Here is a 27,142-nt window from a genome sequence, read left to right as displayed (position 1 = left end):
GCTGGGTAAGGATCATCAGTGTAGGAGGCATGACTACTAAAAACAATAATACAATTAAATGGTAGCTTTCTTGCATAATTACCGACGCGCATAATCATATGTATCCGTATCCTAATCTTATCATTCTAGGGGTGCATGTTCACTCATAAACTGATGAAAAGTCTATTCAAATATCTAACACGGTTCGAAAGTGCATTTCATGCGGCAACCCCACGATGAGCAAAACGAATCTTGGCAAAACCTTTATTTTTGAGATATCGTGTGACCTAATTGAGAAGCATGTCTCAGAAGAATGAAAAGGCGTTGTAAATTTTTATGGAAAACTAAGGTCCGTAAGGGGTCGAATACTTCCTTTAAGACAATTTTTGGAATTTTACAGCAGTCTACTATAGGTTTTCACAGTATATCAAATTTCAGTAAGAATGACCAAGACTTAAAGCACTCTCTTTGTAAATTGAAAAGACAGTGGCCAATCAGCAAGATCAGTAAGATTCTTAGGGACAAGCCATTACCCACTACGGAAAGGGGTGGTAAACATAAGAAAAAAGAGGGGCACATAAATTTCATTAACTTTTAAATACTGTGGAGCTTACAGCTTTGTTTATTAGCATGCTCAGGATAAAAAAATGTGCTTGTTAAATTGTTAGAGAGGAATAATACAAATTTTAAACGACCTTCTTTAGTTACTATTTTATTTGCACAGCCCTCCGCCTTTACATAGAAGAACACCCTTAGCTAAGCGATTCGTAGTTTTTTCCTACGACAAATAGCATACCTATTTTGATGTACAAGTATAAAAGCTGCACTGGTTTTCGATTTTCCTGTTTTGAAGAGGAGGGGTGGGGGCGGAAGGTCGTCCCATGACCCTACCCACCTCCAAACACACACTGCTACACGACAGTAAGCTGGGAACCAGGAAGGGTTTTGAGATTAAATGCCCTTAACCGCTGACATACCACCGGAGATCATCACGTGATCGGAATAAATAACATAAGATGGTGGGGGAAGAACAAGATGTTTAATTTGCGCAGTTATTAACGCGACAATCCTTCAACTTTGTTGTCTTTGAAACAGGGTTATGGAATAGCATTCTGTGTTTGGGAACATGTCTGTGGAAAACACGTACTCTCCTCCGCCGGGTCTCGGCGAAGAGATGGGACCGATCATCGGAGCATTAAAAGAGGGTAGCGCCATGACAAGATACTACTCTAAAAGGCAAACACCGGATTTGAGGATTTTCATGTTGAAGATGGAAGAGTTTCAAGTTGTTTGGTGCAGAACTGGAAAAGAAGGAGGCAGACTTGAGGGCTCAGGTGATGATCGCGCTTAAACTGTCTGTCTATTTCACTGTTTTGATTCGCTGAGCATTTCACGGCACTTCAAAACTGTTACTGCTCAGTTTTCAGTGTGATCGTGTGTTCATTCATTCTGTTGTTGTTTGCAGTTTTTATTCGAGAGATTAAAGAAGTTCGAAGAGGGTTAGGGTCCAAAGACTTCGACAGAAATCCCGAATTAGCTCGTAGACTCGATCCAAACTGTTGCCTCGCCATCTTCTATGGCAATGAATTCAAGCTGAAAACGTTAAGTTTAGTAGGTAAGGTTATTTTTACATTTTAGCAGATCGTTTGCACACAGAATCTTGAATTTCAGATTAGATCCGCCTATATGCTGTATCCTCTTTCCAAGTAATGCCGTGTCTTTAATTCTAGCGCCTAGCTTTAAAGAACGAGAATACTGGGTTAGGGGACTCGTGTATTTGATGTACGAAAGTCTGATAGCGACACAAGAAGTGCTCATCCACAGGTAGGCTGTCTTTCCGTTCGAAAATAACATGACACTTTTTGTAATGATACCAAGGGTGACTATCTGACAAATGTGCAACGACAAGAATTGATTAAAATTTATGTGCAGTCTGTCCTGCTGATATGTGTACATGATTGAAATCAAGGGTAAAAATACAAAATATTTCACTTCCTAGGAGACATCCTTTTAGTTATGAAAATTTATCTTCAGGAGCTTTATGTCAGAGTGTTTTTCATTTGAGCAGGATATCGTTGTAGAACAAACAGTGTTTCGCTGCGGCGTTTTTGTTATGTAAACTTGAAACCTTTTTGAGGAATTTAGTGCGAGAGTTAGAAAGTGATGGTATTTTGTTCCTGTTTTCCAGATGGTTGTTGAGAGAATGGAATGGTATGGCTGCATTGTCATCTGCACCAAAAAGATCGTAAGTCAGGCAGCTTCTTCCCTAAGCGTAATAATTGTGATGCTAGACACAATTCTAGAGTAAAGAGCATTAGTATCTAATGGTGATTTTTTGACAGCCCATATTTTTGAGCACATAAACTTTGATCACTGCCCATCTGGAGACTTCATGACACTTTGTTTTTTTCCCTTTCTTTTCTAAACAATATGAGTGCGTTATTTATACCCAGTGGAATATTTTTTTAAATTTAAATGCTTGACCTGCATTGTATTAGCCACCTCAATTAGCAATTATTTTTTTCGCTACAAACATATCTGAGGGGTATTATGATTTTATGCTGAGTTTCTGACAATTAATCACGAGAAAAATGTCCCTTCCAGAAAACAGCATTGTTGACATGTTAATAGCACCCACCTATCTTTTTCCAGTAGTATATTTAGTAAACTTTCAGTTGTCAGGTTAAATTCATGTTTGCATGCAAATAGTTCAGATTGTAGAATGAAATTACTAGTATCAAGGAGGTAACCTTTTCATGGCAAGCCAGATTTTGATTTTATTGTTTGCTGCTATTTGCCAGATACCCTTATTAAAACTCTTATTTGTTGTGAAAAATTATTTCGACTAATTTTAACCAAATATACTGTGTACAAATGAAACTAAACTTAGAGTCAACAAGAACATGGATCTACAGCCTATGATATTTCAAACAGACCTCTGTCTTAGGGTTTTCTCTGGGGTTGTTACTTTACAGAGGTCAATATTGACTTTATATTTCAACTTACACTTAAACACATGGTATTTGCACAAAATAATAAGATTAATTCTAAGTGAAGGAATTGTTTTTATTAAAAAACTCTGTGGATTAGTTTCCTCCACACAACCTCTTTCCAGCTGTTTTCAGCGAAATCCTAGGGATCTTCTCCGTTTGTTTGTTTGTTTGTTTTTTTTTTTTACTTAGAAAGATACCACTTGAAGTACATTGAAGTCAATGTCTGTGGTGAACAATGGTCAATGGACCATCCCTGTCAAAAAGTTTTTTTTACCTCAACATCAGGATATTCTGTGATGAGATTTTACCTTGACTTCCTCTTTTTCAAGCACAAAAAAAAAATCTGTAGAGTAAGTGGTACTGAATTATATTATAAAGAGACTTATTTTGGGGTGAGGTGTGAATGGTCTTTGATGCAGTGTTTGCACTACAAATTCTATCATGTGGCTTTATGTTGTATAATTTTACCTGTATTTGTTTTATAAATCTCACATTGGCAGCATTAATGAAACAGGAAATCCATCTGCAGTATTGTAAGTTACTGATTGCTCTTCTCCTTCTTCTTCTGCTTCTTCTGCTTCTTCTGCACACTGATTTGGTTAAAAATTACCAGAGTAAAAGTATTCCTGTCAGGCTATTGATTTTTATTGTGCAATGTAAATAGCTGTTTCACTTTCAATTTTTTACCAAGACAGTAGTTGACAATTCAAATTTTAATTTATCGAAATTATTATGTAATAGTATTGATTAAGATACCTCAAGTAAAAAAAATTTAAAAAACTTAATTTAGTCCTAAATGTTTCCATTTTATAGCTGGTAGTGTGTCTACTGGTAAATACACAAATGTTTTACAGCATCCTTTTCTTGCATTGTGCTACTTGTTTCATTCTTTTTTTCATTTTCAATGTTGATTGTGGCTATTTGAAATGAAATTTGTAAATTTGGTTGACTCTGTGATCCTGATTTAAAAATTTCTTTAATTTTCATGGTATAATGATAAGTTTATAAAGGTTTTTATACTAAATAAACTGTCAATACTGTATCATTATACATTATAGAATCATAGTGACTAACTGAAAGAAGCAATTGAGAAGTGTCTAATAACAAAACTTCAAGATAGCTCATGAGTTATTTTAAAGCAGGAAATTAGGGATGTTATTCAAGTGACTTATAACCCTTAACTTGTTTCATTTGAAGATTTCCACCAAGGTTGCTGATATATGAGTGCATTTTAATATAGCAAATTGAATGCTATATTAAAGTAACAAGCCTTTTGTAGTGTGTGATTCAGTTTCTTTTCCAAGAGGAACTGTTCTCATGGAAAAGTTGTGGTTACAATCATGTTCTGTGGGCATCAGAGTAGTCATAGTTAACAGTCTTACTGCACTATGATTTTTTTAAAGTTCATCAGTATCTTGCACAAGTTTTGTTACTCTAAAGGTAAAAGAGTGTCAGATACAGACTTAGTCAAATGAATTGTTTTTTATTCACAACTTAGAAGATCTATGGACAAGTGAGATGATCGATTTGAAATTTGTTCTGTGTACCATGTTAGTTTGGTACAATCATGAATTTTCCATCTGTTTTCTTCTTTATCAATATTTTTACATCTCATTATGTTGCAATTTTTTTCACAGAGAAAACTTCCTCCAGTGGTACTCTTGGTACTGTAATGTGTCTTATTTAAAATTGATTTATTTATTTATTTATCTTTTTGTGTGTGTTAAAATAGCAGTTACAGTCCTCTTTGTTACATCTAGATAGAATTAGATGATTTTGTTCATGCCATTCACTAGAATCTTTTCTTTTATAATTCCAATGTTATCATAATTTACCCACTTTGTTGGACTAATCACAAATTGTTGTTCATTTATTAAGTTACCATGGAGATGTTGTCATATTACATTATTTGGGTTACTACATCTTGCTATAAATATTATTATATTTATCTATATCTTCTTGGTGTACTATTTCAGCAATTTGATTGTTTGTTGACACAGATGTAATTTTTTACTGGGAAGAATTGTTGTCACATGTTGATTTAATTCCATCACTGAATTAGCTATTAATCTTCAATCAAATGTGTTTTTCACATTTTCATGAACTATCAATTTACAAAGTACATCTTCACTTCTATTCACAACCACATACAGTATATAGAAAGTTACTGTAAGTAAAGTCAAATTCATGAATGTTTTAAAGTTGTGAGTGTTTGTCTGTGTAAGGAACCACTCGTTACTTTGGTGGTACATAAATTAATGTTGTGTTTTTCTTGCTTTATACTTAAAAGCTGATAAATTTACTTGTATGTCAGATTTATTTTCATTATTTTGTAATATAATTTTGAAACTTGCACAACATTTTGCACTTGATTAGCAATTTCTTAGATCTTCACAAATTGCATTAAAATTTTGGTATCTTTGAAAAAACAAGCAAACAAATCTGTTCTATGCAGTGTTTTTTGTATGAATGGTGCTTTTGCCAAAGATTTTTTAAATTACAAATTATTTGTGGGAGGCGGGTGCTCCAAGTCAGTTACATGGTGGTTACATCCGCAAACTTTCTTAAAAACCAATTAATGTCATTAAACTGTCTTGGTCAGAAAATATTGGGAATTACTATACCCTCTAGAGATCTCAGCTATAGTTTTTCTCAATATGGACCTTTAGCCCATCAGTAAAAATACCTATTTATTGTTTTATGGAAGTTAGAAGAGTCACTTTTTAATTCAACATTGTTATGCATTTATTTCTCAGTGGTCAAAGTTTCTAAAATGTTACTTTAATTTAGAGTTTACATGTAGTTTCCATGAGATAACAGGTTTCTATTTGTTAAAAGGACTGACTGTTTTTAATTATTGAGTAGTATTTTAATGTTTGACTTTAATTTTAATTTATTATTAATAATATATGTGTAAATTGTGTGAGTTGTCCTTAGGAGTACTCACTGTCATTATATAGTGACACAAAAAGTCTGTGTAATATGTTTAATGGAAAATGTTTGTCCATATTTGTTATCTGGGAGATGCAACGTAGTTTTCAACTGATCATCTCCTTGTAAGTTACATCAACCACTTTAAATTTGAAAAATGAATATTGAAAGTTACAGGCTATGTCAAGTTGTTAAATTTAAACCATCCTTTGTTTTTGGGATGGGTGTTTTGAAATAAAGTGAAACGAAGGAAAGATATTCTGAACCAATGGTTAGATTAAGCAGCAACAGATAAGAGTCTTTGCATTGGAAGTGTTTTTTTTGTTTATTTGATAGCAAAAAAATTAAGGCAATGCATTAATTTGAACAAGTTGCTGCAGCAACAGTGATCCTTTCACATCATATTTATAACCAACTACCATCTCTTTGTTATGGTACATTTATTTTCTTAATTTAAAATTGTTAATAAAACCAGTCTGATTTTTATTTCCCTTTGCTCATATTGTTCCTTGTCATTATCTAAAACAAACTAAAACTAGAAAAAATAAACAACAACAACAACAAAAAAAGCAAAGTATGTACAATGTACTTTTGTCCAATGTGATGTCTTACCATCTATTCTGTTTTAATGTGTAGGTCTTTAGAACACCCAGTGTCTATTGGCATGAAAGAGCTTAGAGCATTTTTCCAGCGTGCTAACATCAAACTGAGTAATGCAAGACTTAAAGAGCTCATTCAGGTATATGGCATTTTTTATTTTCATTGCAAATTGCATGGGGAGATTTGGCAATTACTAAATGCAAGTTTAGTTCACTGAAATTTTATGTTCTTGAAACTGTTAGCATTGACAGGTCTAATTTCCACCCCAAATTGATATCAGTAGCAAGAATTAAATTTGACTCAGTCAATAAATTTTGTTTCAAATTTGTCATTTTGTTTTTATTGAATTCAGATTGCAGGAAGAGGGGAAGGGCACATTGATTTTGAGGGATTTCGAAAAATTTACAATGAGATAATGACTGTTAAGGAGGTAAGTTTGATAATATCTCATCTCTTTGATGATCATTTTTTCCTCTTTTTTCCTCTTAAATTGTTCAGGAGTCTACAAAAACATTTACAGGAAGTTTTTGAGATTCTCTCATTATTGGTTTCAAAAGCCCACTGTTGTGTTGAAGACTGATTGCAGAAACAGATTTTAGTTTCTATTTAATAGTTATCTATGTAAGTGTTGTTGAAAAGGTTTTGCAGTGTTTACTTACATTGTATTGAGTTGTTGGCTTGTTTTTCAGCTGACAAAAAGATTTGGTGATTATATAGAAAATGGGTAGGTATGGAATAATGGACATTTTTAGTGTGGCTCATGAGTTCAGTGTTTCTGACTTAACTCTCTCACTCCCAAGATTGCGTTGTCTATCACACATTTCCAATTTTAGCTCAAGAATTTGGTCTAAAAACAAAGAAATTTCAGTTTTCATGCCATAGAAATTGATCCAGTAAATAAATGCTTTATATATTTTGAATTGTAGCGCTTAAGTAAAACTTTTTCTTAAATTCATTTGCTATTCTATCGGCAGTGTGTTCAGCTTTTAACTTTTAGTTAATAACCTAAAGTCTCTCTCTTTTTATGTTAGCAAACACAGTGGAACAGTTTCTTTTACAACTTAAAACACTGTTTAATTTAACTATTAATCCTCAAACACAGGAAGTCTTTTATTTGTATCTCTTGCTTTAGTACCTATGTACCTCTTGCAAATTTTCAGAGATTCCTTTTGGAGGAGCAGGAGGTAAGCCTATGTGTATTCAGGATTTATGTAATACCTCATCACTGTTACTTTGATTTAAAGCAATTTTTGGAAGAATAAATTTATGGTTATAACTGGGTTACCATCTTTCAGGAGCCTGGAGCTAAGGATTTAGAGACTGTCAGAAGTTATATGCTGGAATATTTAGCAGATGGAAGTAGAAGCTATTCTGAACCCTATTTCACTGTGTCAGAGGTAGTGTATTCAGAAATATCTAGTAGTACTTCTTGTTGCATCCAAAGACCTATGTGGCCAATTGATCATCTTATCAAGGGAATATGTTCATAGATTGGTGTTGAACAAATTAAATAGAGTGAGGTCCCAAGTGACCAATTGAGGTCTATGAAAAGTGTGAGGGCCCTTGTAACAACAGTCAATACATTATCAAGTGAGCAGGTCATGAGACAAGTTAGACAAATCCACAATGTATGAGCTAGAGAATGTTATCATGATATAGCACCATGTTCTCATGAAAAACAATTCACAAGGTACCTTACATTTGTAATGATGGGAGGTGGATGATATCAGAATAAGTTCTTCATGTGTTTTGTTTCTTTAGAAAACCTTTACACACAAACAAAACTAAGATGAAAATGCATGTATTGAAACTGATAGGAAATTTTAATCGAATTTCTTTGCATAAATTAAGATGGTTAATGTGATGGGATGGTATTTTTCATAGTTCTTAGATTACTTAATGTCAAAAGGGAACAGTGCATTTAATTCATCACATTGTGAAGTCTATCAGGACATGACGAAACCACTCACAAGCTACTGGATTGCCTCATCACACAACACGTATGTTTTATGTTCCACTCCTACTCATGCTGTTTTAAGTTTTGCTTGTTGGTAGCAGCAGTTAAAGATTTACCCTAAGCTCATCACAGAATTTGTATGATTATACACAAATGGTCATATGATGATCAACTTGTACTCGTGGGCTTAACTATATTGTCAGTAATAAATGTTAAGTACTCATCTGTATTTATAGCTATCTGACTGGGGATCAGTTTCAAGGTGAAGCATCTGTTGAAGCTTACATTCGTGCTCTGAGGATGGGTTGCCGCTGCCTTGAATGTGAGTTGTATCATGTTTCTCTTGAATAGAATTCATAGTTTACCATTAGTACATGTTGATCTAAAGAGAGCAGATTTTTAAGACAAATTTCTAAAACTCTTAGTAATTCACAAGTTTGAACACAAGAACAATACCTCAGTTTAATTAATCATCATAATTAATCAGCTGTACTGCCAGTTAACTTTTTTTTTTGTTGACAAAAATGTTTACATCACAATTCATGAACAAAGAAGCATTCAAAAATGAAAAACCTCAGCCAGTAGTTCTAGGTGTTGGCATCCATTTTTGTCAAATTTGTACCCAATGACTGAACTTTGTACAAATCTCTATCATCTTAAAAAGCACCACCAACATCAAATACAGAAACTTTAATTTTTCTTTTTATCAGCCATTTGTAAAAAATATTTATTTCCCATTTGGTTTGACTTAGGAATACTCCCTCGCAGCAACTTTGATTGCCCAGTTTTTGGAGAATGAAAACAGCTTAGAGTATTCTATGCAAAAGTCTCCACCATCTTCACTCCTACATGACTTACAACAAACAACAACAAATTTTCCATGTTTTGATTATTTTTTAAATACATAATCTCATGGAAAAATTAGAGCACTGAAACAATACCCCCAATTACTAAATATTAAAAAAGTGTGAATAGTTTTAGAAGCCATATCAAAAACTTGTGGGTCGTGTTTGACTGAGATCTCCAGACACCTCAAACAATAAAAGCACAAGGTGGTAGGCCAAGTGCTTTCATCTGTTTCTCGGTGTCTGGACACCCTAGTCAAACACTAGCACTTGTTTTTGATATATTACCTAAAGAATTTATTTGCAGGCTATTGGTATGAATTTTTCATGTGATTTGATATGTATGAAAAGGGCTCTGTGTGATAATAGTAACTAACTAACTAAAGGTAATTCCAGAGGGCCATAGTAACACTCCAAGGTCTTGTATGGTAAAACCAATAACTGAGGTTGAGAACATTGACAACTTGACACTGATATAAGCAGAGACTAAGCAGATGCTTTCAATGAGGTAATAAGCCCCTTATATTCTTCTCAATGAACAAATAGAAAAGAAATGTTGAAACACAATGTAGGCAAGAGTGGGTTAATTTCTCAGGTTTAGGAATTGTTTCCTAATTTACTGTTTGGTTTATTTTCTAGTGGATTGCTGGGATGGACCAGATGGACAACCCATTATCACACATGGCCACACCCTTGTCTCTAGAATCAAGTTTGTGGAAGTTGTTCGAGCAATCAAGGACAATGCATTTGTTGCTTCAGAGTGAGAAACAACCTTTTTTATTTGATGGAAACTGTAGCTTGAAATAAACCATGATTTCAATCACTTGCTCTCTAAGTTGTTCTTACTTTCCTATTGTTAGGTGTGATGAGCCAACAAATGTGACTCACCAAGATTTCAATTCATTTGCATTTTCAGCTACCCTTTGATTTTGTCTTTGGAGAACCACTGCAGCATACCTCAACAGAAAGTCATGGCACAGACATTTAGAGACTTGTTTGGAGGTTTGTGGTCAGACTACTCATATTCTTAATTATGTTTAATAAATACACCTACCAAACATCTGGAATGGCTTAAATGCAAACTCAATAGGCAAAGAAGTGGTTTAAGGGCAATTTGGACTAAATAAGTGCATTTAAATTGTTTAAAGAGTGAGAAAAATTTCACAAGCCCCTAAGGTGAGAGTAGTAAATGAGTGTTCATTACCATTTGAATTGAAGAGATAACTCTTTGACTAGTAATAGTTCTTGTGTGATGAATTTAGTTGTCATTGTTTTGTGGATTATAGATTGTCTTCTCACCCAACCAATTGATCCCCTTGAGAAGGAGATGCCATCCCCAGCTTCCCTCAAGCACAAGATTATCCTCAAGGCAAGAAAAAGAAACTTTTTTATAAAACAATAGAACTTTTAACAGTGTTTCTTGTAATTCTAGAGCACAGGCACAGTTGTTGATGCAAGAAGTCAATTCATAACAAATGGGGATAATTTTGTTTATTAGCCAATCTTTAACACATGTAAAATTTAATTATGTGTCAGTTTTAAAAAATCATTTGAGAATATTGTGGTTAAAAACTACTCTTGGATCCCACATGTTGCAGCACATAGGAAATTGTTTCTAATTAGACAAATTTAGGGTATTGTTTATGTTTATCTTCACAGTAAGATGTAATAGTTATTTTGTTATCATGTTAGAGGGTGATAGTTTTCAGCAATATTAACCAAACTGCTTGGGAATTTTGCTAAGGAGAAAGGGAAATATGTATGTTAATTTTTCATACACTCTTTTTGCAGCAAAATTGTGCCATACAATTATATCGAAATTTAATAATCAGTTTTTTTTATAGCATAAAAAACTACCCAAGGATCCCAACCAGGTTACAGAAACCAATTTTGGTGATACCAGTAAGTTACTTGGCATGCTTATTTATTTGGTGTCAACTTTGGGTCAGTTTAACATATTGAACTTCAAATCAACATGAGCACATAACTTTTCAAAAGTTGTTACTTACAATGGTTCTCAGGAAACATGATTCCTAATTAAAAGAAGCCTTGTGAATTATTCAAGTATAACTACAGATTTCACCTTGAGACATTCCATACACTGTGCCTGCACTGAAACTTCATTCAGGAGAACCTATTTTTATTCATCAATAAATTTCAGAATGTTAATTTGTGGTTTTTTTTTAACTTTGCAGTTTTGGAGGATGATCTGAGCCAGTCAGTAAAGAATGGTTATTTACTGTTAGAGGATGAAATTGATCATGTAAGTTCTTTGCACAACAAGCATAGTAGATCTTACAAAATGAAATACTGAACACCAAATTTTTATGGAAAGTCATAGCAACTGGTTTTGGATGTTAGAAAGTCAAATGATTTTTGTGAGTTCTAAATATCAACAGTTAATTTTGAATGAGTGGTGATTTTTGTGTTACTGCAGTTATGAAAAACAAAGAGGAAGTCCCTAAAGACATCACAGAAAGTTTTATTGGTTTGAAATAGAAAAAACCACAAGATTAGATAGTTTATCTTTTTGTTTTATTGATGGATCTGTTGTTTATTGGTTATTTACAAGATACATTTTACTGTCAGGGTTGGAAACGCCATTTTTTCTGCCTAACAAAGAATAAGCTGTTCTGGACGGAAGAGCAAACCAAGTCAGAGGATGACGATGATGATGAGGGAGCTGATGGAAATGGAGTTGGAGAAGTAAGTAAATCCAAATTTATTTTGGCATATCTTTATATTAGGTTGTGTTTATAGGCACATACTTTTCTGTTTTACTTACAAATATAATAGTAATACTAGGTGTGTGCCATATTGTTAAGTAATCACTTGTAAGTCTATCTGGCAGTCCCTAACAGTGTGACTCTTTTTCATAGGATTCCTCTGAAACTAGAGTTTTCACTCCCTCGACTCCTCTTAGATCAAACCTTTAACCTCTCCATTTTATGTCTTAATTAGTTAAGGATTTAACACAGTTTAACTTGATATGAACTGTGATGTCTGTTGGAAGCCAGCTACATGTTTTTATTCCAACACTTGATTTGTTCACAGGCTATCATCTGGTACCATCTAGTAAGTGTTTAGGGATTGCAGAAAACATTTGTTCACTTAAGTGTATTCTGTAAGTCTTGAAGAATGCATGACACAAATCATTACAAACTGATCTTTCTCTGAATCCCACAGTTTATTACCCTTTGTATCACCATCCAAATGTCTGTTTTCATAGGAAAAGAAATATACCTGGCTTTTTTTATGCCTTGTTAAAAATAAGTTTGATACAAGATCTAAATAATGTCTTCTATGATTTATATCAGGAAAAAGCAATCCTTTTGTCAACAAGACTTTCAGTCAGTTATAATTAATTTGGTTATGATTATTTTGTTAAGATAATTTGTGTTCATCAAAGTTCACTGATCTCTTATTTATTTAGTTATTGCATATAATTTTAACATAGTGTGAGGAGGACAAGTACAAAGTAAATTGTTAATACAAAATTGTCAACCAGGTGATATTGCCTAGTTGATAAAAAACTAAATTCTCCACGAGAACTAACAAGCTGGGTTCAATAAGTTGGGAAGAAGTCAACATTCGATCTTGGGAGTGACATGGTTAAAGTTTGTGCTGGGTAACTTACTCATGCATGAACTCACATGTATACACCTTGTTTGTCAAAGTTAAGTCAGATTATCTTAAATTATTTATCTTCTAGAGATTGTAGTTTTTAGTATCAATGGAATAAGACTATTAATTGTGAATTATTTAACTCAAAATGCTTGTGAAAGTAACTGGTAACCTCTACTTAAGACACTTAGTATACGTTATTCTATGCAGTGGGCATAGATAGTCTAAATCCATGTCCTAATCAGAGTTCTTGTTACTGTAAGGTCATGGTGACCATATTTACTGGAACTGGTGTTTTTCCTTATGGATAGAAATATTAAAAAGAAGCACTGATACATCAAATTTCAACTATGGAAGGTTTCTAGTTTCCATTTCTATTTCCCCACCTTCAGTCTCAACATCATCATCTTTGGAGTAAATGTGATGCTAAGATATCTAGCGACCATGATATTGCATCATACATATCAGGGTTCTGATTTGGGCTTTAGTAGCTTTTTATTTATTTAGTTTTTAGGTCCATGTGTTTTTAGGAATAATTAATTTTTGTCTGATATTCATCTAAATGCTGTAATTGTTTTTAAAAAAGTGAAGAATAGAAGACAATACTGTAATCCAGTGGGGGTATACATGTGTAATTGTTAGTTTAACTAAGCATACTGTTGGGTGAATTTTACTGCAGGAAAATAGATTTCTCTTTGCTTGTTAAATATGATGTTTAACAGATGTGTTTTGAAAGTAACTTTAATTGGTGAGTAAACTTGTGAATGGATGACAGTATGAACATTTCACTCTTCACCCCATATATAGTAATTTGTATTAGAAAGTTGTTTTAGAGATTGTGGAAAATTCATTCAAACTATTCAACCTATTGGTGAATTGTCAGTTATTGGTGAATTGTCAGTTGTTGGTGAATTGTCAGTTGGTAATTCTAAGGTTGTCCCAGTAAGTACTGCATAGAATCTTGGGGATTAGCTTGATGCACACTCAAAACTGGACACCTACATAACCAAAACATATAATGCAGCATATCATCACCTGCATTACATTTGAAGGAATCTGAAAGTACATCACATACGGTTGTACACAAACCTTGGTTCATGTGGTAGTAATTGGATGGATTGGCTACCACAACAGCTTTCTGTCTGGTCTCCCTTACATTAAAATCAACAAATTACAGAAAGTACAGAATGCAGCTGCTAGACCTATTACAAACTCTTTGCGTTATTGTCACATCACGCCAGTATTACAAGAGTTACATTGGCTACCAGCTAGATTCAGGATAAACTTCAAAATATTGTTAATGAAATTCAAGGCCATTCATGGACTGGCTTCAATGAGGAAGAAATTGTTGTTAGTTCAACCTTCCCACTAAAGTCAAAGAAGAGGTCAGGAGACAGAGCCTTTTACGTGGCCACCCCACATAATGGAATGGATAACCATAGAATATCAGACATGAAACTAATATCATACAATCCAAGAAAGAAGTAAAGACTTTATAATTTAGCAAAACATATATTAAGTAACTAAGTTTTTCAAAATGTTTCATTAAAGAGCACGTTTTTTAATTGTCTCTGCGCATGTGCTGCACGCACACCACAGGTTAATAGGTTTTAATAGGTTAATTGTTTAAATTTTTAATTGTTAGGTTTACTTATTTTATTTCAGTTATTTTCAAGCACATTAGATCATATCCTTATGTATATTGGGCTATATAAGTAATTGTTATGAGGCAAAAGTTTATTAAAATAAGTAAAGAAAATGTAAACAATGTTAAAAAGAAAAAACTTTGGTCAAATCACATGCAATTGGGTTCTAAAAACGTGTTATTTGTTTGTTGTAGTCATCTAAAGATGAACTTCACTTTGGTGAAAGGTTAGTACATAGGTCTAAACAATGGTCTCCCCAAAAACTATCAAGTGAAAGCTGAAATTCTTTGACTGAAAATGGAATTGCCATAAAATCTTGAGTGCGTTCACAAGTTTGCAAGTAGTTTTTGTCCTCATGTGAGTAAGAGTTTCAGTAAATATCAAAATGAAAATCCGACCAGTAAGTTTGTTGCTACAATTTTCTCAAAATATTTCTCAGTGAGTAGTTTGGGGAATTATAGTCTAGAATTTCTGAAGCTCTTCCACTTTGACAGTTCAACAAAATACAAAGGCATAATACGGAGCAACCAGTTAATTAAACTGAATTTACCTGAAAAGTTTGGTGATGTTAAAAAAATTGAATCTTTTGCATTCAAAGTGATCTCTTTGTTTCCTCCAAACCAAGGGCCCTTACAAATTAAAATCTAGGAATTTGCCCAGTGTGGTAAATATACAATAGATTTCTGACCAATCAGAGTACATGTTATGTCTAAGTTATATTATGATAAGTGATATGTGATTAAAAAAATTGCAAGATCATTTAACATGAATTTCATTATCATTGTTTACATTACATTTTAGGTTCAGCTCTTGTCTGTTAACTAGCTATGAATAATTTTGGGGAATGTTACTCAAGGATTAGATCTGTTTGCAATTTTTAGATGGTTTCATGGAAAGCTTCCAGATGGACGCAAAGCAGCAGAAAACCTTTTGAAACAGTTTAATCGTGGAGATGGATCTTTCCTTGTGCGGGAGAGTACAACCTTTGTTGGAGACTTTTCACTATCTTTCTGGTGTGTAGAAGTTTTAATTTGAATTGCATGGTGTCTTCTAAGAAAAACAATATATTATCACATCAGAAAATTACAACAGCGTACAGTAATCATTGGCCATAATACCTTGGAAATACTCATATGGGGTTTTTCTAACACTCTAGGCGTAAAGGGAAAGTCCAGCACTGTCGAATCAAATCTAAGCAAGAGAATGGACAAACAAAGTACTACCTTGTTGATCAAGTGACATTTGACAGTTTATACAGCCTCATCAACTTTTACCAGACTCATCCACTAAAAAGTATGAACTTTGAACTCACGCTGACAGATGCCATTCCACAGGTGAATTACTAGACTTGTTCCATGACAGACTAAAAGCACTGGCCTTAAAATCATCTGCATTTTACCAATTTTGAACTAAGGAAGCCATTCATTTATTTTCCTTTGTATAATATTCATTGTGTTTGAAAATACATTGCTCTCTTCATTGTGTGATCCTGGATACAAGATAATTCACCAAAGTACGTGAACATAATGAGAGCAAAATATATACCGGTAGTTAATAAGATGAATGGCGGAGGTTATTATCAGCTTTACTGTTGCTGTTTTATTTTTGTTTTCCTCTTTTTTGTTCACTAGTTTTTAGCCTTCTGTCATCATCATTTAATAACTGGTATCCTTATCATTGTGTTGTCTGGTGTCTGTTGACACCATCATCTTGATATTAAATGTAAAAACACAGAAAGGTCCATTAAGATGTTCTAATTTTATTTTTTGATGTTGTTGTATTCTTCCTTTCTGTATGTCCAAAATCCTTGCGGTAACAGCCAAATGCACATCTTGAAAAAGAGTGAGTACACAAAAGATTGTTTTTTGAATCATTCCTAAAAAACAAATGTTAACATATGGATCTTAACGTAAGACATCAGTGCCAAAAGAGTGGTCAAGTATTTGTCGTAGCTATGTCTATTGGCTCATTAATAATGCAAAGTGATTTACTTCTTGTTGTAGTTGGTACCATGATAATCTTAAAAGGGACAAGGCAGAAGACATGCTGAAGAGGGTCAGAAAAAATGGAGCCTTCCTTGTTAGGAAGAAAGAGTCTGACAACCCAGCAGCTGAGCAAGAGCAAGCAGAAAACAATCCAGAGTCACAGAATGATGAATCTTCATTTGCCATATCATTTAGGTGAGCTTTGAGGTTTGTCTGTTTTACTCCTTCAACCATAAATGGGACTGTTGAGTTGGAAGCTTTTCACTGCATCCAACGGCTCCTCTACAGTCACAGTGACCAGTTAAGCGTCTCAAAAATTTCTTTGCAGTGAACAATATGGCTTGCCACTTAAAATTTAGTAAAGAAGTTTATATCAATTCCTCCATTAAGGCTTCAATGTCAGCTGCTTTTTGTAACACTTTAAGTAGTTGAAACAAATGTCAGCCACAATAACCATTTGATTTATTTTTCTTCCATAAATTGTTAATAAAAGCCTTCTAAGAAATATTCTGGTTTCAACTTAATTTAATGATTAGAAACTTTTGATAATGTTTATTTGCAGAGCTGAAGGCAAGATTAAGCACTGCAGAATAAAACGTGAAGGACGCTTGTATACAATAGGAACTGCTCAGTTTGAAAGTTTGGTAGAATTGGTTGAGTTCTACATGAAGCACCCTCTGTACAAGGGCATGAAGCTCAAATACCAAATCAATGAAGATGTAAGAAACTTACCTTTTCCGTAATGTCAGAAATCAGATAAATTACTGCTGTAGAGAAATTGGAACACTCTTCTCTGTAAAATCATAAAAAATGATGGAAACTGGGTAAAGAAGTTTTTTCTTCCCATTACACAAATTCACATACAGAGGATTGTCTTTATTTGTCTTAATCCTGTTTTTTTCGCATACATGCTGAGAAAATATTGCTTTGAATTCTTACATTTGTCACTTTTTTTTATCCTACTATTTGTTTTGTGTTAATGATTTTTAAGCTTTACTTTCACAGCGTGAGTGGAACTCTAATGATCTTGAAGTTTGTGAATATGTTATGTATGGTTTATGATCATTCTTCACCTAAAAATGCTGACTTAATTTCGTGTTATCTGTAGGTATTGTCTAAAGTAGGTCAGGTATGTACAGTTTGGGTTATTCCTTTTCCCAGTTATAGATTACTATTAATATGTTTACTTAATGACAAACTACTGTAACATTGCTGTAATGCTTCTTTTTCTTTCTTTGGTATTTGGTATTTCTAATTTGCCTTTTTAAATGTGATTTAAACCTAAAGCAAATTATAGAAAAACTTGCCAGCTACCCTCTCAGACACTGTTTTTGGGACACTTGCTGCCTCTGCTGCCCCTCCTAGTATTATTCTTTGAGAACTCATGGACCCACTGTCAATAATTGACATTGGAAGAGGGAGAGGTGCAACAGAACACAGGTGGTGTTCTAAGGAAGTTCCCAACTAGTCATCTCAAGAAGGGTACTTTTTTGTCACTGAAGACTTGATCATTCAAGTTTTCAACTTGTGCAGTTCTTCATAAATAAACAAGACCCACAACTTGAACACTACTGTAAATTATTCAGTAAAACCTAGCAGGGCCTTGTAGATGAATCAGGCCTATCCAATGAAAACAGCTGCTAAACTTATAGCCCAGACCATATTATGTGTATGACTGCTAACAGTATAAGTTGCTTATCATGTAAAACACTTCTGTTAGTCTCCAGATGAAGATGCAATTTATGGGACTGGAGATCATTACCATGAACCCAACCAGTTTATCACAAAGGTAAAGTCATTTTTTCCATCAACCTGTGTCCCCTCAAGAAAAAGTTTGGAGCTATTTGGTTAGAATACTGTGTAAACAACAGTTATTGGTGCTAAATTATTGTCTGATCTGTGAAATCTTGTGCAGTGCTGTCTGATATTTAGATTCAGTGGCCTCAGCCTGATTCAGGCTTACATTTAGAAAACATATATAGCAATTTTAAAATCTTCTTCAGATTTACAAATGAGATTTATATAAAGAATGCACATCAGAAACAAGTGTAAATTATCTTTTGAACATTTTCACAGTACAGCTTCAGTTTCACATGTTCTTGCAAAGTCAAGAGAAAGATTCTTCTCTCTGACAATGTCACAGTGGCTCTTGTGTTTGTGTTTTCTCAGTGACACTCCAACATTTAAGGGTATTCTTGTTTCCTCTTGACTTTTTCCAGGCTGCATGCAGGGCACTGTGGGATTATGAAGCTCAGAATCCAGACGAGATGTCATTTTGCAGGGGAGCATTTATCACTAATGTCAGCAAGGAGGATGGGGGATGGTATGTTTTTCTTTCAATTTCCTTTTTAGTTGTATTCTGTAAAAGAAGACATTGTTTAAGAGTAAAGAGCAATAATATATTAGAAAGCAATGCTGTTCACAAATGAATGCATTTAGTGCTTAGGAGTCATCATAGTGAAACAGCACAGTGTAAGAATAGTTGAACTTTTGAGATCAATGTCAGTATCTGAGCAACTGCACAGCTACCCCTCCCTCACCCAACATCAACCTCAACTTGTTTTTAGTTGACTGATGTCAGCTTAGGGGAGCCGCAGGTGCACAGTTGCTCAGATGCTGACATTTATCCAACATTTGTTGGTGACCAACAACTGGATTGTGATCTTTTGAAGGGTTCTGAAGTCTATTGGGTATTGCTATGAGTTAAAAGGAAAGTAATGGAAAAGAAAAGGATTTATGAATGAATAGAATGCTTAAAAAAATCATCCACTTCATTGCTTTTTGAATTAAAAGGTGGATTGGTGATTATGGAGGACAGAAACAGAAGTTTTTCCCAGCTAACTATTGTGAAGAGATTAACTATGTTGCAGAAGATGAACAGAACATTAATCCCCAAAATGACAATACTGAGGTGAGGAAGAGGCTAAATTGTTTTAATATATATCTGCCTTCTTACATTTAGAACAGAACGTGAGGGGAAATTTAAGACTCAACACAATAGACCTCTTTAGCTTGACTGTCTATTTTGTTAACCCATTTCTGGTCAGATGTTGATGCTTCAGAGAACTGCTTCTTTCAAATTTCTCTTATTGACATATGTACAAATAATTTACAAAGATGTAGCTGGGAATTCCCTGGAGACCAGGAATGGGTAAACAAAAAAAATGCAAGCTAAAGACTGAGGTCTATTGGTTATATGTACACATTATAACTTTGCCCTCTTAGATTGTTATTTTTGATCAATTGAACTGAGATTTATCTGAAATGTTCTTCAGATATATGAAGAAATATATTTTTTTATTTGGGTTACTCTCTATGGTTTGATTCTGTTATTTGGTTTTTAATGCAGTGTTCTCCCTTATTTTAAGCATGATAGGTAAAATAAATTTTCAAACCTGTAAATCAATCCTTTTATCTGTTGAATTTTCAAGAATTCCAAGGAATTCTAAACGGTAATAAGAGGTACTACAGTCGGTTAATGTTACCAGTTACTGCCTGAAAAGGAGAACATTTTAATGCAAGTGTAATTAAAAAATGGACTTTTTGCACTATCACCAAATGAATATATTGTGTCCTGTTATTTAACTTGTAGAATCATGAAATGTCGCCCCTGGGGGATCTCCAGAAAGGAAGTATAGACCTCCAGGGATGTACTGTTGGTATGTTTCAGTGATAAATGTTGATAATGAAACTTGCTTCTTCTCTGGTAATGGTGGAGAGTGGCCTCATGTCTTGTTGAAAGTTAGTGATGTAACAAACATTTTATCTCACTGATATTCACATTTTTCTGCAAAGTCTTTATAACAGTGCTGGAAGTTTTTTTGTTTGTTTTCATTTTGTTTTATGGTTTTTTGTGGTTTTTTTTGTCTTTCTTTCTGTAAAAAATTATTTGGTGGTTTGTTTCTATTTATGCTGTTTCTAATTTTAATTATTTTTCCATTTATTGTTTCTGGTTAAATTCTGTTAAATTAACTGTTACTTTACCTGTGGTGGCTGTTTTTATGTGTTACAAGTTCTACATGTTTTTATTTGAAGCAAGAATTAAGGTTGTTTTGAAAAATTGTGCTGCATTAGGTACTGTGTCTAAATTACACATTTGGTGCCTCCGTGATAATAGTCATCATCTCTTTCAAATTAATCAGGAAAGATTGTTTGTCATAAGCAAGCTACTCTGAACTGTTTTGTGTTAGTCCTTTTCTGTTCTAAATATTGTTATGCCACTCGTGAGTTATATTGTTGTTATTTTGTTTTTTTCAGAAAATATAGCAGGTAAACCAGGACAGAGGCATGTATTTCAAATTGCCAAACGTGATGGTCAAATTTTACTTGAACCTGCAGCAGAATCCCAAGAGGTTTGTGACTTAATTCTTTTCAAGTTTCATTAACTTGTCTTCAGATGGAGTTTTAGCAAACATCTTTTTGTTACACAGGATTTAGGTGATTGGTTACAAGCACTTCAACAGATGGCAGATAAAAGAGAAGCAATGGTTCAAAGAATGGTGCGTCAGTCAAATCTAAGTCAAGAGCTGTCTGACTTGGTAGTGTACTGTCAGTCAGTACCATTTGACATTGGAAGTAAGTTGTTTTCATCAGTGTTGTTTTGTTGCTCTTCATAGTGACATGTGCACTACTTGCCAAGCTTGCTCATCCAAAACTCCTCAACTTTGCCTTGACTGATTGCTCAACATTACTGTCAAACACTGACAATTTGCAGTAACAGTGCTTTTTTGGAATACAACCAGTATGTTACATTCTCTATTGCTTTTCCTATGTATGGGTTAATTTTTTTATCCTGTACAGATGTATCTGGCAAACACTATGAGATGTCATCATTCCCTGAAACAAGACTGGATAGATTTTTTGGCAAGAGGTTGAGCAAACAATTTATCAAGTATCCTTTCCTGTTTGTAAAACATTACTTTAATCCATTTATTTAAATAGATTAATTATTACTGTCTATAAATACTAACATTGGGAACATTCCAACATGTCATCAAACAATTCAGTTATCTGAAGCATGTGCATGTACATGATATGGAATAAAATTGCAGTTCTAAATTGGAACTCAACTCCTAAATTTTCCAGACAAAGAAACATGTTATAAGAAGATTGTTATAATTGCCCTCAATTATAAGGAGCAAACAAAGGCAGTGCCTTAACAGCAGTGAAGATATCACAGAAAACAGTTCAGTAGAGTTTATCCCAGAGGGAGCAGAATTGATTCTTCTAACTATGACCCAGTGATGATGTGGAACCATGGGGTACAGCTGTGTGCTCTCAATTATCAAACACCAGGTAAGAAATGAGATATGGACATAAAAATTGGCTCTAACTCTACTAAAAAAATTAAAAAATTTTGTCCTGTCTAGTCCATGTTCAATAATATTCAGGTAAGAAAACTGGATGCCAGGTGCTTACCAAAACAAATGACGTTGTGTGGGAAAGAGACTGCTGTATGAAGTATTTGCAAGCAAAGGGAAAGTTTGATAGAGCCACTTCTTATGAAGGAAGTATGGCCATGTACAAGGGCTCTCATCAATTTTGGTGTCCATGTGTACTCAGGGGAGAAGTCCACTGGGAGAAGTTGGTTTAACATCAAATATGGCAGGAACAATTTCAGACTTGGGCTAATGTGTACTTAGAGCAGGTTTTGGTTGATGTGGGGTCTGTTAAATATAGGTTGCTATGCATTGGTTTGATGTATTAGTAGGCTTAAGGATACTTGAGAGATATTGTGGCAGCTGAACAGCAGTATTTATCCTTTACCTCAATTTTTAGATCGAGCTATGCAGTTGAACCACGGTAAATTTTTGGACAATGGAAGGTAACATCTTGATTTCTGGAAGTTTTAGTGTAAAAAGTGTGGTAATGGCTTAACAGTAACCATGCTGGAATCTGTATTTAAACGTTGCAGTATCAGATCATGCCAGACCTATTGTTTGGTTCTTGGGTAGGACACTTTGATTGTAATGTCAGTATATTGTCATGAAATGCTAACAAACTGTGGGAAAGGGGGTTAACAGTGTTCCCTGTAGTAAGAACTACCTTGTGGCTTTGTCACCAGCTCCTTGTTTTTAAGTGGTGGTTGTTTAAACAAGAAAAAACATTGAAAGACCTATCTTGAACTGAAATAAATTTAAAGATTGATGTAAACTGGAAGGAAACAGTGAATAAAAGCTTATGTCCCCTTGGTACCCACCTGTTTACTGGCTACTTTTTTTTCATAGCTTGCTTCTTGAAATTCTCTGAAGAACACTTCAGGGGAAACTTGCAATGGACTTAAATCCTATCTGACTGTCATCCTAGTTGAGAGTTTTGTTGTGCTTTAGAGACTGGGTAAAGCTTCAATGCCAGGACTACTGTGTGTACTACAAGGAGATAAAACATTATAAAATACATAGAGTTGGTTATTTTTAGGTGTGGTTATGTGCTTCACCCAGAGTGCATCAGAAGTGAAACATTTGATCTGTACAATCGGGATGCTTCTGGAGCAGAGCCATTGACTCTTACTCTAACGGTAAGAAACACTTTGGTCATCCTTTTTTGAGCAACTCATTGTACAATTCAGCATGTTTTTGAAGTTACACTGTGCCCTGCAAGAAGTCATACACAAGTCATTTTATTTAAAACCTCATAAAGCTTTATGTTTTCTTGTAGATCATTGGAGCAAGGCATCTCGTGAAATCAGGTCGTGGGATAGCATCTCCTTTTGTGGAGGTTGAGATAGTTGGAGCACCTTATGACAACACCAAATTCAAGACAGAGACAAAACGTACGCAGGTTACTCTTTGTTTGTAGGCCTAGTTCCAAATCAAAATTCATAATTTCTCTCATGTCTCTCACCTTGTTGAGTAGTGCTTTATCAATTCGTTATACCCTTAAAAGCATGGTTGGTTATGTTTTTTTTTTTTTAGCGGATAATGGTTTGAACCCTGTATGGTGGGTCAAGTTTGATGTAGACGTTATCAACCCCCCTCTGGCTTACCTTCGGTTTGTTGTCTTTGATGAAGATATGTTTGGTGAACCTAACTTCATTGGCCATGCAATATTTCCCATGTGCAGTCTGAAGACAGGTTGGTACTCTGTGTAGTTCTCTGAATGGAAGCAACAATTGATCTTTGGTAAATTAATAGGCCAAGGGCCAGTTAAGGATTAATTTCACAGTAGCAAGGTGGACCTACTAAAAGGATTGTCTTTGCTTATAAAAATTGAATAGCTCAGTTTTAATCACCTGAGTTTGCACAGCTTGCTACTTCATGAAAAAAGTTTTCATGTTAAAATTCACTTTATTTTTATAATTTTTCTAACTTAATTGATTTCATTCTGTTTTTGTTTGGATCCAGGATACAGATCTGTCCCTTTGAAGAATGCATACAGTGAGGAATGTGAACTTAGCTGTTTACTGGTCCACATTGACATCAGAAGTGCAATGGTATGTACATGTTACAGCTTGTTGTGTTACTCAGATTGGTTTTCTGTTCACAGTTTAACGAAATCAAAGGTTTTTCATTTATACTGGTTAACTAAACTAATGAGGACCCTAATATGTAGCTGACTTGTTGGTAGTGGTCTTTGTGATCTAGAAATTGGAGCACCAGCTGGAAGGGAAGGGGGAAATGGCTATAGAGTATACTTAGTTTCTTGTTATCCTGCACACCTTAAACTTGCCTTAACTGTTTGTTTTTTTCTTATGATGATTGGGGACAAATCAACCATAGGAGGGCATCATTGCATTTTGACTTCAACTGATGAGAAATCATGTTTTGTTTCAATGATGCAGGGTGGTGATGAGAACTTGTATGCATCAATCCAAGTTCTTCGAGATCGTGTAGAAGAGATATCCAATCACATGGAAAATGAAGAATTGAGAGCACGTGCAACTATTGCAAATTTACTGAACCAACAGAATGGACCCATGTCACTGGAGGCACAGCAGAGAATCCAAAATGATCATCAGCATCAAATGGAAAACCTTGGCAAACAGCTCAGACAGCAACAAGATGACTTGCGTAGACTACAGAAAGAAAGAGCTGCTAGGTTTGTTGACTGATGGCCATCTTCTAGTAATAGTGAATGTACCATTTGGTTATAAACTTTTAAATACCATGATTGTTTTGTGATATATGTTATGAGAATGACCAGATGATAACAGCTACTGTATATTCTATTATTGACATATGTTTAAAACTCACATATTAATGGCTGAACCCTTGACTCCACACACAATAATAGGATAGGTTAATCAACAAACATTTTCTCAAGCATAGATGACTGAGAAAATCCCCAGGTGGTGTGCTTGGGAGCCTTTTTGGGTGGTTGTGTACCATAAAGATGTAGACTGGAAATTTTATTACGTATGATAAAATGATGGCCAGATTTAGGAAAACAATCCATTATTCAAGTCCCATTAGGTCTCACTCCCTTTTGAGCAGAAATGATTATTTTCAGCCATTTTTTTTAACCAGCATTGTACACTTGTCCATTTGATTTACCAGACTTCACTCAAAAATTGTCTTGTTTCCAAGGGGGTCAAATTTTCATCTAATGATTTCAGGGTAACAGTAGATTCTTGATGATACTTTTTCAGGGCTCCAGGCCGTGTGATGTTATCAAAGCCAAACCGTTACACAAGGAATTCTTCATCTTGAGTCCATCACTATGATAGCTGAAGTGCAGACTATTTGAGTGTAATTATTACACTCAAAAAATTGTAGATCTATGAAAGGTTGATTTTAGACTTTGATTATGTAATGCTTGTTATTAATAGAACTAAATGTGAATGTATTTAACTTTTTGAAAGTTGCATTCGTTTTGCCTTGATTGTCTAGAGGTAGAAATTCCTGAATATCACCTTGAAAAGTAGTTACTTAGCCTTGTCTGCACAATGAAGGAATTGAATTTGAAATATTTGAAATTGTGAGCAATTTATATGCTGATGGAAATTTGTCACAAGGAACAGGCATGGTAATTGTTGATGAAAATAATGGGTTCATTTTCTGTGCCATTAAATGTAAATATGAACATCAAAATTACATCTAAAAGGAATTTAGAATCAGTTTTAGTCAATAATATAATTGGAGAATAACAGTGCTATTTCATGAGTAGGGTTATTTGTTTTGATTATCAATAATCTCTGAACTGATCATTGGTTTTGATTTTGTTTATCAGATGAGAAAAATCATAAAATATTGTCTGTGCTGTATTTCAAAATTTGTATTAGAGAATAATTTACTTAACATTAACTTAGAAGGCAAAAATGTTGCAAAGAAAACAAGTAAATGTCTTAATTGATGCAAGCATGTATTATTCAATTCTACATTTTATGTGTCAACATTCTTTGTTTATGAAAACCCCAAATATATACAGTGTTAGGCCAGAAAGATGGATAAGCTTCACATTTCATAAACCACAAAAATTGACTTTTCAGTCTAGTTTGTAGCTTTCAATTTTAATTTCAGACTTAAAGTCTGTTTACAATTTGGAATAAAAATGTGATTAATCTCTTACCAAGGGAACACAATTGATGGACAAGGACACATTTTATGACCATACATTGGGTTCATTCCTTGATGGCATTTTTCCTTGACACTTGTTCATTGCATGAGTCAGTGCTTGAAATTCTGTAGTCATGAAGCTAGACAGTCAACTTGATTCAATCACTGGGATGCTCTTGTCAGTAGACAGCCTTCCAAACTCTTTAAATTCCTTTGAGATGCAATCTGTTTGCATATGAAAGCTTTTACTTTGTTTTAGTTTGTTAGGTAAAGCTTACAGGCTAGTGCTGAATATTTGTGTTACTCTTGTGCATTACTCTTGTTTTGAAATATCACCCTCTCCCTTCACACATGTGATCTCGTATGGGGTGGGTGTGGAATTTTGGAACACAGCTGCAGTTTAATAAGGGTAGATAATTATGTTTACATAAGTGGTATCCAAGTCAACAATAGCAGAATTTAATGAATCAATATGTATGAACATGTAAGACCAAAATCTCTTACTGCTGGATGTAATGCAGCAATTATTTGAAGGAAAGAATGGTAGAACAGATGTTTCCTTGTAAATTTGTTATTAAGCATCAATCAGTATCAAGATAATGGCCAAGATACAAAATAAAGCCAAGTCACATCATGTTTTGTAGTTTTTTTGATTGATGTCTGACAGATGAGATATGCCTCTCTAAGGCCTTGATTGAAATTAACTTCAGTGAATTAATACTAAGAATTCTCTTTTCTGTGGTTGCTGTGTAGTTCCATACACTCATATTACTCCACTCTCTCTTTCCTATGATGGCTGGGAAATGGAGATATTCACAGGAGTGCACATAGAAGTTAGGTCACTTATTGTTTCAGTGAGGACTTGGGTAAAAAGACCAGTTAGAGCTCTCTACATCTTGAGTGTCATTATGCTAAAAAGATAATGATCCCGACTCAATCATGAAAAGAGACATGGGACAAGAAATAGAAGTCATACTCAAGAAACCAAAAGTTCAAGGTTACAGGTTTTTACCATTCAGGTCAATTACCAACTTTTGTTTTTCCTTTGGATGAAAAATTAAAGTAACTTTTGAAGGTGTTTCAGTGAT

General features: G+C 34.2%; 1 protein-coding gene across 4 annotated transcripts; it reads left to right on the top strand.

The window, feature by feature from the left end:
- The first annotated feature begins 978 nt into the window (after positions 1–978).
- On the top strand, positions 979–26,688 carry LOC131771788 (1-phosphatidylinositol 4,5-bisphosphate phosphodiesterase gamma-1). 4 transcript variants are annotated; one of them, XM_066163095.1, is made up of 42 exons: positions 979–1,313; positions 1,445–1,594; positions 1,710–1,803; positions 2,168–2,224; positions 3,473–3,505; positions 4,610–4,636; positions 6,540–6,642; positions 6,856–6,933; positions 7,193–7,227; positions 7,636–7,687; positions 7,799–7,900; positions 8,388–8,503; positions 8,697–8,782; positions 9,945–10,065; positions 10,222–10,307; positions 10,592–10,674; positions 11,150–11,207; positions 11,501–11,568; positions 11,895–12,011; positions 12,360–12,380; positions 14,770–14,801; positions 15,457–15,588; positions 15,732–15,909; positions 16,395–16,417; positions 16,579–16,755; positions 17,123–17,279; positions 17,669–17,689; positions 18,281–18,349; positions 18,780–18,883; positions 19,354–19,471; positions 20,153–20,219; positions 20,818–20,912; positions 20,991–21,135; positions 21,361–21,451; positions 21,731–21,855; positions 22,339–22,384; positions 22,978–23,077; positions 23,218–23,332; positions 23,475–23,633; positions 23,904–23,992; positions 24,341–24,597; positions 25,148–26,688. In XM_066163095.1, exons 1-42 carry the CDS (start codon positions 1,106–1,108, stop codon positions 25,206–25,208), a joined length of 4,056 nt encoding a protein of 1,351 aa, XP_066019192.1. In that variant the 5' UTR covers positions 979–1,105; the 3' UTR covers positions 25,209–26,688. The 4 variants fall into 4 exon arrangements, with proteins under 4 accessions (XP_066019192.1, XP_066019193.1, XP_058943637.2 ...); XM_066163096.1 differs by lacking the exon at positions 12,360–12,380; XM_059087654.2 differs by lacking the exons at positions 3,473–3,505; positions 4,610–4,636.
- The last annotated feature ends 454 nt before the right edge of the window (positions 26,689–27,142 follow it).

This window comes from Pocillopora verrucosa, chromosome 3 (assembly GCF_036669915.1).
Source record: "Pocillopora verrucosa isolate sample1 chromosome 3, ASM3666991v2, whole genome shotgun sequence".
Lineage (NCBI taxonomy): Eukaryota > Metazoa > Cnidaria > Anthozoa > Scleractinia > Pocilloporidae > Pocillopora > Pocillopora verrucosa.
Note: the sequence above shows the minus strand (reverse complement) of the source record. Positions and strands in the feature narration are given on the sequence as shown.